This window comes from Typopeltis vanoorti, chromosome 1 (genome assembly GCF_054136105.1).
Source record: "Typopeltis vanoorti isolate ZY-2024b chromosome 1, IOZ_Tvanoo_1.0, whole genome shotgun sequence".
NCBI lineage: Eukaryota > Metazoa > Arthropoda > Arachnida > Uropygi > Thelyphonidae > Typopeltis > Typopeltis vanoorti.
In genome coordinates this window covers 85,284,962-85,299,163 of record NC_143549.1, presented here as the reverse complement: position 1 = coordinate 85,299,163, position 14,202 = coordinate 85,284,962, and the positions used below count along the sequence as shown (strand labels likewise).

The following is a 14,202-nucleotide window of genomic DNA, read 5'->3' as shown; positions in this document are numbered from 1 at the left end:
CCTGGTCTACCTACTCACTGAAGACCTCAATAAAGGTTGAAACCAGTCTGGGTAGTGACCTTCCACCATAATGTCTAACATCATACATCCCCTACAAGATGTGTTTTACATTATGGGTAATACTAAGAATAGTGATCAGAACTTTACCCACCTTTGCAACAAGTTGCCCTAGTGTTGAACTATGTGCTTTAGCTAAAAATACAATCTGCCAAAATTTTTTGGCAGATTGTATATTTGGCATGAAACTGTTTGATTCCGATCTTTGAGTTTGAAATAATGTGAGATTTAATATCATTTAAATATAATAAGGATAGTTTTATTCCGACTCTTTGGTATTCTCTTCTGTCTTAGGCAGGACATATGCATTTTATACAGCACAAACATGACTGGTTCATTACCTGCTTTCAAAACTTCTTTTGCTATCTTATCTTCACCTGGTGCCTTTCCACTATCAATGCTTCTCATTGCATACTGATGTAAAATCTCTAGTGGAAAAATTTTGCTTTGCTAATTTTTCACAATTGATTTTTTAGTGTTTTTTCTCAATATTCAGTAGTGTTTAAAATATAATGTGATAAATATAATGTTACTGTAAAAGTGCATATACATTGACTGTATGTAAAGCTGTAAGTAGGGGATTATGCCAGATTAGTGATAGTGAAACACCAACCAAAGGTTGCAACGTCAACCGATATTGACTGAATGGGCAGAATGATGTCATCGGTAAAGGCTAATCCCAAAAAGACAGCATAAAGAACAAAGAGCGACATTTCGCATAAAAGGAGATTGTGGCTCTTGGCTTTTCTTCTGCTCATCTCCGAAGGGCTTTTTCTTTCAGTCGTCGTGGAGGCTTTTTTCACCTTCTATTCGTTCGAGCTCCCTTCTCATTGTGGATCATCTTCCCATCGAGCGCTGTAGGATCTTAAGCTTCAGATTGCAGCAGGCCAATTTCCTCATCGATGGCTCTCAAATTTTAGTCTTCAGAAAGAAAGCAGTTACACACACACAAGCCTAGTGGTAACTATGGTTGATTCCACATGGAATATCCGAAGAAGGAAAATTCTACAAGGGACCGCCTGTGATGTCCATAACAGCAGGAAAGCTGACCAGAATGTAGATGCTATGATCCTCAAGAAGTATGCTGCAATTTGCTTGGACTCTTATTCATGGTAAAGTTGTAAGTAGACACTACTTTTGTATTTTTGAAGGAAGCGTATCTTGGAATTGAGAAAGTGCTTACAACAAATCAATTGTAAACAAGTGCTAACTAAGCCAAAAGTTCTGTGGAAAGATTGTTTGTTAGCTTGTACATTTAAATAATGAATGTGTGCTTTGTTTTAAAATTGGAAGCAGTGCTATTAAGAATTGATATGTAGTTAGAAAGTTGTTAAGTCAGTATTTAAGGGAAGGATTTCAGTAACCTGTTTATGCAGTGAGCAAATATGTACATAGTTTATGCCTAACGAATTAACCCAATAAATGTGTGAATTGTGAGTTTTGTCTTATTAATTGCATTTTCTGCCTGTAAAAGGGTGAAGTGAAAAAAAAAAGATTTCACAGTATCTCATGTATAATGTACTTCTTGTCTAGTTTTAAAATAAATGTTTTTGTTTTGTAACTACCTAGCCTGTTCTTTAGCTAATGCCTATCTCCAAAAAAAAATTATGAATCTGTGGGCACAATTTAGTACGAATAGTCACAATTTGCATATAGAGAAATTGGATTTATTTAGTGATTAATTCCTGTTTTTCCTCACCCTAACTTTCTAACAATATTCACCCAAATTAGATGGTGCAGTTGAAAATAAAATAAAATTTCTAATTTGATTTATATGAGAGTGGGGACTGCATACATTAAATATACTTATAACACAAGGTTTGTTTAATAGCAGGGGGGGACAGAAATTGGTCACAGTAGGATTAACCTTGAGAGGTTTATGTTAAAGCAGACAATTGTCTCAACTTAGTGAAGTGATAATAATGAATTTTGTTTAATCCTTTATCCCAGTGAGAGCAAACAAAGTTTGCGCCTGAAAATATCTTCAGGACTAAATATAGTGTTGTACTATCTTACCGAGGTAAGTAGTGCAACACCAAGGCAACTCGTGGCAAAGGTGGAGCAAGCTACCAACACTCCTAACCCAGTATCTCCCATAATGCAAAACACATTTCCTTGTGGATATGTATACTGTTATGCATTAAGGGATTGGCCATCTATCCAGACTAGTTTCGACCTTTATTGAGGTCTCTTCAGTGGGAGCCAGGCCCAGAGCTGGAGATACCAGGCAGAAGCAGTAGCAATGGTAGTTGCTACTGCTTCTGCTTTACCTATGGTAGTTGCCAAAAGGTTTATCACCTTTTGAACTAAGTATAAGTTGAGTTAAGTAAAAATAAATTAAGTTTATATATTCAAACGAGCAGCTGACATTAAATTTAAATACTTAACATTATTTTACACTGAATTTTTTTAATTTAAAAGTTCTTTTAAAATATTAGAGCATATTTTTTCCTCTTCCATTAGGAGTAATATATTGTTGTTTTCGTATTGGTTTAAGTTTTGAGAGTTGTCATATGATTTGGCATAGAAAGATTATATTATTCTTATGACCTATTGTTTGTCTTTAATTAGTATTCCATTTTCATCATTAAGGGCTATTAATTTATTTTGTTCTACGGTCAACTCTCTTCTCACTCCATTAACTTATTTTCCTTGTTCTGAAGTCTCTGATTTCTTGTGTCATCCTTTTCCTCATTGTTTTTCATAGAGAATTCCATTCTATTTATTTTGTCTAGATCTCTTTTCATTTCTCTTCTCTTTCTCAGAAGGTTTAGGATTTCTTTGGATATTTTTCTTTCATCCTTCTTTTTGTTCATTCCACCAGTTTCTCTGCCATTATTTGATAGGGTCTCTGTTATTATTTAGTAGTTTTTATTCAAGTCCTCCTTCATATCAGTATTATCAAACTTTTCTTCTATCTCTTTTTGGAAAATTTTTTTTTTCTTCCCAGATTTAGGAAATTAACAGAGAGTACTGTAATCCATTTCTGTCTTTCCCATCTTTTGACAATTTTAATAGGGCAAACTTAAAAACTAGTATTGCATGAATATTACCAGTAGTGGTAATATTCATACAATAAAACCCTCCCTTAATACTTGTCTTATTAATACTTTTTTTTTGTTTGGCATAAGAAATTTTAGTAAAGATCTAAATATCATTCATCAAAAATAATACTGTTATATGTGCAGTTACATGAAATAAATGTATACTGAAAATGTGTGTCAGATGCAACAGTAGCAGTAAAGTTTTTTTTTTTTTTTGAGAAAAAGCCCCATATAATACAAATAAATGTTGTATTGTATTATATTATGGAGCTGATAAGGGTGCCTATATGTTGTAAAGTAAATAAAAATTTTACATAAATACATATTTAAGACAAACACAAAAATTATCTTGGGGGGGGGGGGGGGGGGGAAGTATCTATATCAATAAAAACAAATAATATTTACCTGCCACATATACATGTATAAGCAACATGGCGAGCTCCACCCATATAATAACAAAAATGTTGGAAAATACTGAAATATATAAACAAAATTAGGAATTATTTATGAAAATCTTGTTGTTTACTGCTTTAATACAATGTGATATTTCACATAATACACATTGTATATTGTAACTTTTAAAACTAAATATTTTATATATAATATGACTGTTTTAATAGCTTCATTGTATAGATTAATTATAGCTTTGGCTATAACCAAAAAAAAAGAAGTTTTTTTTTATTCTCCAACTCAGTAATAAAATTAAGGGCTGGATTATTTAATAAATGAACTAAATCCTCAACTCCAAAATTTGCTATTAATGAATAACAAACAACACTTAGTGGTTTTTTTTTCTAATTCGGCCATGCATACTCTGTTAATTTAAATACAGGCAACCCTCATATAACGATAGATATGGCGGCACTTATACAACACGGTTTCGATATAACGTGGTCTACAAATTATAGTAACCCTTTATCTTTTCATATATGTTTCACCATGCGAATTAAAAATCAAATTTTATATTCGTTAAATTTGCATCTGCCTGCATCGCGCATGCAGTTATAAATAGCAATTAGGGGAAATACCCTTTAGCATGCATGCACGTCAATTGTTTACCGTATAAAGTGTTTATTGTTGAAAGTTGCCTTCGTTTTTTGCCAGGAAAGCGCATTAAAAATCATAAGAGTGTTAATCTCAAGCGAGCACTTTATTTTCTGGTGAGTTACATACAATATATATTGTTTTTTTTTATGTAAAATATTTATTTTTATAGTAGTAGTCACTTTTTGCAATATGGTTGAAAACGAAATTAGTGAATTAATTGATAGGGAAACAGATTTAAATGAAGAGGAACTGGTACAATTAATAGATAACGTCAAACCAAATAGCGGAGAAAGTTCTGCTGAAGATTCTGATTGCGATGAATCCATTAAAAAATTCAGTTTAAAGAAATTAGCAGACAGATTGGACTTGGCTAGAAAGTTAGGACATTATTTTATGGATAATGATCCCTCAGTGGAGCACTCAAAATTCAAGAAACAACTGGATATTTGTTTAGCAAAAAATTGCAGCATAGTGGTAAGGAAGGTCTTATTACGGACTTCTTGATAATAAACCAGCCGAAGTATGCAATGAAAATTATGCAAATGATGTCCAAGAGATTTCAAGTGATGACGACGTCTGGCCACCTAGTAAATAAAGAACATCTACGAAATGTCCATTTTGAAGACTGATGATGATTATAATATGCACTTTATTTTATTTTTATAAGTTTATACTATGTATTTTGTTTCATAGTTTAATATGATTTCTTAACTTACATGAATTACCTGAATTAAATAAAAATATTTTTTGTTGGATATGTCATTGTTGTTTATATAATTAAAAAAAAAAAAAAAATTCGGAACATAACCCTACTTTTTCTGTGTGATTCGAGTCTCGCATAACGCGATTAATATAACACCGTATTTCTGTGGAACCTAACATCCGTGTTATACAAGGGTTACCTGTACTGCAATTAGTACAAACAGTATCAAACAGTACAAACAAATTATTACATACATAGTAATTCAATTATCATGTTAGTGCAATAACAAATAAAATTTAAAACATTTTTTCTTAACCATCTGTGTTCTTATTATACCGTGAAACCTATTACATTTAAAAAAATTTGCATTATACAATTATACGCTTTTTCCTAAGTGATAGGTAATATTTCTATTTAAAAAAATAATGTGATACTTAACTGTATCACATCATTACAGACTACAAATACCTACTATTCTTCTTTCTCTTAGTGATGCTATTGACATAATATTAAAAAAAAACAAAAAAACTAATCCTTTCATGCTGCTAATATGCTAGAAGCAGGTGGAGAAGGGCAACCATTGGTTAATGCATAAACAGCAAAAAATTTTGTCCATACTTCAATACAAAATGCAGAAATGCAGATCAGTAAAAAATATTGGAACTGTACAGAAACGGTCTAGGAGGAATCTACCAAACTTCAAGAGAAATTTTAAGCAAAAAAAAAAGGGGGGGGGCGCGCACACACACATACATAAAAAAACTAAATTACTAGAAACACATTGGATGCGGCCCTCGGATTACCTAAGGTTTGACAGCCCTGGTGTAGATGATGGTGACGGATGAAAGTGGTAGAGACAAAGTGTTGTAGAGTGGGTGCTCTCTCTCGATGAGTCTTTGGACTCCTTGGAGGTGTCACGAAATAATAAATAATAATAAATACTGGATGGCTTGAGTGTTATTACTGTCTGAGGCTTTAGTAGCAGCAGGAATAGTGTGTCATCATCCCTTAAATGAATGTTTGGTGAAAGCAGGATGTATGGAGAAAGAAATAAAACTGCTGAGAAAGGAAATGACAGACATGAAGACTGAGCTGAGAAGAGCAAATGAAGATATTAGGAGACTAGAGATTAAGAGTTAGTGCAAGAAGAACAAGAGTAAGGTGAAAGAGTATGGCAGGGAGGGAGAGAGTAAGGATGACAGAATGGAGGTAGCAAACTATGCACCACCCCCAACAGAACTAAAGAACAATCACCTTCCAATTTTTTTATGTAACATTGAGAAAATGTAGCCCTAAACTCTGCCTCTCAAATGTAGCCATATTGTAGGTTTGCTACCATATGGCTACATTGAAGTTGTGTTTTCCATTTGGTCACATGAATGGTATATGTTGGAAACACTTTTACTACAGCTCAGCAGTCAACACCCTAGGATATGTTTCACCACTGAAATGGAAAACAAAACTGTCTCCCCTTCCTTGACATTCATTACCAACAACACAACAAATTGTAATCTTGTTTTGTCTGCGCAAAACTTAGAATCATCTGTTCTGAACATGATAGTCTCTTCAGTGAAATTTATTACATCCATAGCCAACAGCTTTTCCCTTCACAAAATCAACAGATCTCTCTCTCTCTCTCTCTCTTTATCCTACCACAAAAAAAATCCAGAACATAAAAAATACACAACCATTCCCTAAATCCAAAGAGATTTAGGGAATGGTAGTAACATTGAAGAACATTCTTAAAGCCATACCATAAATTAGATAATTTTATCTGTTCACAGAAAGATTCTCTCCATCATTTAGGTCATCCCTGTGTCTAGAGTAACTCTTATTCATGCAATAAAATACATGAACTACATCCATTATCTGTATTACAGTTGTTCTGGAGTAGCAAACGATGCAGCTGATACAGATAAGATAACTCAATCCAATGGGGAGGGATTCCCTTTTATACAAAGTGGATAGAAATATCAGATTATAGAAATAATCTGTCACAATACTACAACATTCTGCATATCCTAACAAATTTGGCTACTTCACTTTACCAAAAATCTGGAAGACCATTATATTGAGACCTTCAGCAAGATTCCATCAATACAATCACATAAAGGGTGCCAGACAGGAATGTGGGATAAATTAAAGATACCAAGAAATTATATTCTTGGTTTAATCCTTTATCCAAGTGTAAGCAAACAAAGTTTGTGCCTGAAGTATTTTCAGGAATGGGCAACTCGTATACAGAAGCTAATGACTTCACATCACTTGCCTTAGTATCCCATAATGCAAAGCACATATCCTTGTAGACATGTATAATGTTATGCATTATGGGAAGGGTCACTACCCAGACTGGATTCGACCTTTATTGAGATCGCATCAGTGGGAGCCAGACACAGAGGTGATATTAAGGTTGAAGTAATGCAGAAGTCATATTTTCGTATACGAGTAGGCCAAAAGGTGCCCTTATTATTAAAATACTCTGGATTAGAGATGACTGTTGAAAGTTTTTCCACTTGGTTATATTTTCAACAAAAAAACTTCCAACAAGACTAGGATCCCACCTTTTATACTTAGTTTGTGTTTGACTTCCTGTTGGTGTGCTTGCATTTATGTGCTTAATATATTTCTTTATGCCCATGAAGATGCCATGGTAATCAAGGTGAAATATTGGCTTAATAATCTATTTCTTCTATGGTTCTTAAGATTTTGGAAAAACTGTATATATAAATGTGTATATACAGAATTGGGAAGATGAGGGCAATATTATTTATGCAGGCCAATATAACTGTTAAGAAGCACTCTTGTTTTAGTCATTTTGCTGCCTTTGTAACAGAGTAACAAGAGCAACAATGGATGAAGGTCAGGCATATAATGTAATTTGGAAGGGTGGTTGTGCAAAGACATTCAAATTCACCAACAAGATGGCATTTAAGTTCAACATATGAATTTTGATATCTGTCAGTGTATTTCTAATAGATATCAGAGAATTGTACATGGAAGAACAGTATCACAGAATAGGAAGGTTACAAGTGGACCACAGGATTCAGCATTAGGACTATTATTGTTCAATATTTATATCAATGATATTTTCACTGGACTGCAAGGATATTCAACTGTTTATAGATAATGTGAGGCTTGGGAGGATTATTAGTAATAGTGCTTATGTTTTGGCTCATCAAGATTTAATGCAAAGTTTTGAAATTTGGGATCTACAATTAGGATGCTTCATAATAACCTTGGTCAATATCTTAGAACCTCAGATTGTAGGCAGCATGAGATGTGGCTATTAGAATCAGACATAGTAACTGGTATGGAGTGTAAAGGGTACAATAATTTTAAGAATAGATAGGATAGGAGAGGAGAGAGATGTACTGCTAAACTTGAATCCAGTTAGGATAGACTGACTGTAATTCTAGTAACAGTTTTTCACATGGCAGTGAGTTTGAAGCCATCTACTGTGAGGTGGGATCTAACAAGATCAAATACATAGTGGGCGTGTTGTTAGAGACCTGGTGGATTGGTTGCTAGTGATGAAGAAATGCATCACCAAATAAAGACGATGGTGTTATAGGTAACCGTAATGAGGAACTTTAATTATTCAAATATTGATTGGGTAGCAGTAAAATCTCATGAGAAGAATGAAACTGAATTTATTGGGTTGTTGCAAGACAACTTCCTCAAGCAGCATGTGACAGAAGAAACTCAAGGTCAAAGAGTGGTAGATTTCATTATAGTGTCAGAAGGTGTTTTAGTCACCTCTGTTTGGTGACAGTGATCACACTGTACTCATTTGGGAAGATGCTAAGTTTATGAATGTTCCATTCAGAAAAGGTTACATTCTGAACTACAAAGCAGGAAATTATCACCAACTGAGGAGTTGGTCATAAGTCTGAATATGAAAAGAAACTAACTTTGCAAGCTAAAGAGAGCCCCAAAGAATTCTATTGTTATACTGCAAGTAATAAAAAGAATGAATATGAAAGAATAACTCTAATGAATGCAAAAGGGGTTATTCAACTAATGATTGTCTATTTCACTAAAAGCTATCAACCTGGTGCAAGCTGCAACATTCAGTTCACTGGATGAAGGAATTCAAGTGTATGAGGAGGAGGTATTAGCGCTGTTGCACAAACTGAATAAGAATTCAGCAATATGGATTGATGAGATATCAAGTTGGGTGCTAAAAGAGCATTCAAGCAGAACTGGCTATTCCTTTATTTAACTCAAGCACTATATAATATGAGCCTCAGAAGAGAGAAGATTCTGCAGGAATGGAACGAATGTATGGTAATCCTATTGCACAAGGGTGGTGCAAAGACTGATGTATACAACTATCAACCAATCGGTATGTCAGGAATGGTGGTGAAGGTTTTGGAAAAATTGGTTAGGGCTTGCATTCAGAAATGGGTTGACAGAGAATATCTACTTTGCAATGAATAGCATAGGTTTACTTAAGGAAGTCATGTTTTAGTAACTTGCTCACATTCTGTAATAATGTTGCCATTTAGCTAGATAAGTGGAATGGATATACCATGGAAGACTGTTGCATAAATTGAAGAATATGTGAATTAGATTAAAAAATATTAGCTTGGATAACAGTAGCTGACTCACCCCCCCCCCATGTACCAATCAAAAATTGGTACATGGGGGGGGGGTGAGTCTGCAAGATTAAAGGTAACCAGTGGTGTACCACAAGAATCAGTCTTTGGTCTGCTGTTATTAAATCTGTACATTAATGACACTGGAAAGGATTCGAGAGGTTATTTGTTATTTATTTATTTCGCATGATGGTACAATAGCCATGAGCCCCTTTTTACAGGGAGATATGGCATCATCTCAATTCCCCCCCCCCCCCTCAATGTTATCCAGGCTCAGGACCGGCATAGCTGACGAATCAGGCCTATGGCTGGGTCTTAAGAATACTGTAATCTGCGTGTTCGCAGGGCTGGTTTGCCTGTTCTAGGGAATGAAAAACCGAAGTTTCTAGGTGAAAAAAAAAAAAAAATCCTACTTCCATATGAGACCAGCTAACTCACCTTTTGCCAAAAAAGACCGGATAAAGGTTCCTCACATCATGGATAGGAATTGAAACCAGGTCTTTCTAACCAAAGGGCTTCCTCTATACTGACTAAGCTACGGGGGCTATTTTTGATAGGTGACATACAGCTATTTGCTGATGATGCAAAAATAGGTAGAGTAATCAGGAATATTGTTTATATGCAGTACTTGCAGAATGATTTGAATAGGCTGAAATTGTGGGAATGGGAAAATGGATGGCAGTTCAATGTCAGTAAATGTAAAGTCATGCACTTTAGCATGATTAGATATCCAGTGTTGTAGTATACTGGTGGGATTATGCCAGAAGAGACTGATCAGCTAAGGATCTTGGAGCATTAGTAGACAGCAAGTTGAAGTTCTGGGACCATGTAGCAAAGACTGCAAATACCACCCACAAGATAACTGCAATTCTGATACAAACTTTTACATGTAAAGATAAGTCATTTGGCCTCCTTACAAGGCCTTCATAATACCTCACTTGGACAACTGCACGCAGGTCTGGTCTCCTGGTTTCCATTGTGATTCTGATACAGTGAGAGAGAGAGAGAGAGAGAGAGAGTGTGTGTGTGTGTGTGTGCGTGCAAAGGACAGTGTGCTAAAAATGATATCAGGGTTTGTAGAATACTGATTATGAAAAATTTGTAGACTGCAGACACTAGTAAACAGCAAAAAGAGAGGTGGTATGATTTAGACTTACTTCTGAAAGGGTCATACAAGTTTTCAATTCAATTGCATGGAAATCAATGGCAATCCATTCCAATCACGCACCACTCCAAGAGAGAAAACTCTAGCTCTCACATCCTTCTTGGTGGCATTCATTGTCAAATTCAAAGGATGCTCTCTCATCCTTTACCCACCCTCCATAAAATAAAAAGTTTCATTAAGTGAAATCCTGTATGACCCTTTCATAAGTTTGTAAGTCTCAATCATACCCCCCCCCCCCCCCACTCTTTCTCCTGTTTACTAGTGTCTGCAGTCTACAAATTCTTCATAATCTTCATGAATGCTGATTATGAAGACATTCTTCATGTCTTCATAATAAGTATTCCACAATCCTGATATCATTTTTAACACAAAAAATGTAAATGAGTTCAACTACAAGAGTATTATAGCTGATGAGTGTAGTATGTGGCCTACCTCAATGACTTCCTAAAGGTCTCTCTTAATAATAATAATATTGAGGAAAACATTGACCAGTAGAGGTAATCAAGTGGTGTTTCCATTGTATAAAGCTCTGATCAGACCACACTATGCTCAGATCAGGTCACTGGTATTTGGGGGAAGGTAGGGGATAAAGTAATCTTAGAGAAGGTGCAATGGCAGATAACAGAAATGATATCAGGACTGTAGAGGTGGTCATGAAGGACAGACTGGAGGCATGCAAACTACAGAGTTTGGTTGGTAGGAGGCAAAGGGAGGATGACTAGGCTATTGAGAAGTATTTACATATTGACAATGGAGAGATTTTTCATAAGGCAGAACAAGAAGAAGAAAGAAACAAAGAAAGAAGAAATTCCTAGAAGTTGCAAACCTCAAAATACACTATCATACTATAAGACTTGCTAAGGCCTTTGACAGGATACATCATGAAAGATTGCTGCATAAACTGGATAATATCAGATTAGATTATAAATATTAGCATGGATGACTGACAAATATCAAAAAGTGGTAGTGGAGGAATGTGAGTCTGCAAGAAGGTAACCAGAGGTGTGCCACAAAGATCAGTCCTTGGTTCACAGTTATTCCATCTATGCATTAATGACATTGGGATGGATTTGATAGGAAACATGCAGCTATTTGCTGATGATATAAAGATGATAAACAGGGTAATCAGGAATGCAGCTAATATGCACTATTTACAGAAGGATTTGAATAGGCTGGAATTGTGGGCATGTGAAAATGGCTATCAGTTCAATGTTAGTAAACAGAAAGTTATGAACTTTGGTGTAATGAGATAACCAATGGTGCATTATGTCTGTGGGAGTGGGATTATGCTAGAAGAAATTCACCTGACTAGAGATCTTGGAGGAGGTTTCGAAGATAGGGAGTTGAAGTTCAGGGGCTACATAGCAAACACAGTAAATACAACTCATAGGATAATTGCAGTGTTGAAATGAATATTGATATCTAAGTATAAGGAAATCATTTGGCCTCTTTACATGGCTTTGTTATGATCTCATCTGGACTGAGCAGATCAGGTCTCCTTATGTACAAGGTGATGTAAATACAGTGGAGAGGGTGCAGAGGCAGGGCCGCATTTATACTTTTGGAGGCCCAAGGCGCAACATCATTACGAGACCCTCAAAATTAAGCATTTTTTTAGTTTAATGAAAATAAAAGTCAACATTTCCATAATAACTCATTTTAATAACACAATATTGGATATAACACAAATTTGGATGGTATTTCATCACGAGTTTTAAGAGAAGGTGCTAAGGAACTGACAGTGCCTTTGACCGGTCTTTTCAATGAAAGTCTGGCTGTGGGAAAGGTGCCCATGGAATGGAAGGAAGGTAAGATAGTGCCATTGCATAAGGGCGGTAGCAGACTAGAAGTGTCTAATTATAGGCCAATTTGTGTGTCATCAGTAGTTAGTAAGATCTTGGAGAAAGTAGTGAGGGACCTTATACAGCATTGGGCAGATGTGGGTAATGTTATCTGTGAGAGTCAACATGGATTTGTGAAGAGGGACTCTTGTTTTAGCAATATGCTAGCCTTTTATGATAAAGTTAAAAGAGCATTAGATGAGGGAAGGGCATATACTGCCATTTTCCTAGACTTAGCAAAGGCATTTGACAGGGTACCACATGATAAGCTGATATTCAAGTTGCAGCACATGAGTCTGGATGATTGGTCAACTGGATTCAGGATTGGCTGTCTGATAGGTATCAGAAAGTTGTGTATGGTGGAGCAGTAACAAAGAGGCAGAAGGTTACAAGTGGCGTTCCACAGGGCTCAGTACTGGGACCTATATTGTTTAACACATTCGCTGCCAACTATGAGTATACTTGTAGTTGGTAAGCCAGCTACGAGTATACTTGTATGACGCTTACTGCCGGCAACGAGATTACTGTACTGACCTTGAAGAAGTGAAAATGCTTGGCTTGTGGAGCTAGCATCAAAACTGTGTATTCTCATATGCTCTGCACAAGCCAACTACAAGTATACTCGTATGACACTGACAGCCGGCAACGAGAGTACCGTACTGACCTTGAAGAAGTGAAATTGCTCGGCGTATGGGAACAGACTATGCCGAAGTAGCGTGGCAGCGAATGTATTAACCTTTATATCAATGACATTGTCCGTGGATTGCAAGGGGGATATTCAGTTGTTTGCGGATGATGCGAAGCTTGGAAGGGTTATTAGTAATAGGGCAGATGTGGTAGCCCTGTAAGAGGATCTGAATAAGCTATACAGATGGGCAAATGAATGGGCGGTGTCAGTTTAATGCAGCAAAATGTAAGGTCTTGAGGTTTGGGAAACATCGATGGGATGCCGTATACTCTATGGGAGGAGTTAAACTAGAGGAAGTAGGGGAGACAAGAGATCTGGAGTTGATGATTGATAGAAAACTGAAATTTAGGGTACGTATTGCAAAGGTAGTAAAGATAACACAGAGGATTGCTGCAATAATGAGAAGGACACTGACCTGCAGAGATAAAATGGTTATTATTCCGTTGTATAAGACTCTGATCAGACCACACTTAGACTATTGTTCTCAGATCTGGTCCCCAGGATTTGAAGGGGATAAATTAACTGTGGAAAGGGTACAAAGGCAGATAACAAAGATAGTGTCAGGACTGTACAATGTTAGTTATGAGGATCAGCTGAGAGAGTGTGGACTGCAGAGTTTGGTGGATAGAAGAAGGAGAGGTGATATGATAGAGACTTTTAAACTGTTGAGCGGTGGTCACAGGGTTGACACTGGGGAGTTCCTTCGCTTGGTTGAACAGCAGAAAGGAGTCATGACAAGGGCCATCCCTGGAAGTTACAAAAAGAAACTGTGAGAAACAGGATGAGGAGTGGTTTCTTTGCATGGAGGGTAGTTGAACCATGGAATGCATTGCCTGATGGAGTGGTGAGATCGAGAACGGTCAATGCGTTTAAGGAGCAGTATGATACACTTTGTGTTTCCTAGGAGGGACCTCCCTCGATGAGTCTTGATAGACTTGTGTTTCTTAGAAAGGACCTCCCACGATGAGTCTTTTGACTCCATGGAGGCCTGAATAATAATAATAATAATACAACATTGGTATACATATACAGGGTGTTCAGGATAAATTTGACATATTT

The 14,202-nt window shown here is 36.1% G+C and overlaps 1 protein-coding gene across 3 annotated transcripts in view; it reads right to left on the bottom strand.

Annotated features, from left to right (window-relative positions):
- Positions 1 to 14,202, bottom strand: part of Dip-C (dipeptidase C) — a 400,748-nt gene that overhangs the window by 206,454 nt on the left and 180,092 nt on the right. For all 3 annotated transcript variants that reach the window (XM_090391828.1, XM_090391835.1, XM_090391843.1), the window contains exon 10: positions 3,507 to 3,575. In XM_090391828.1, the coding sequence (XP_090247954.1) occupies positions 3,507 to 3,575 (69 nt within the window). The remainder of the gene's footprint in view (positions 1 to 3,506; positions 3,576 to 14,202) is intronic.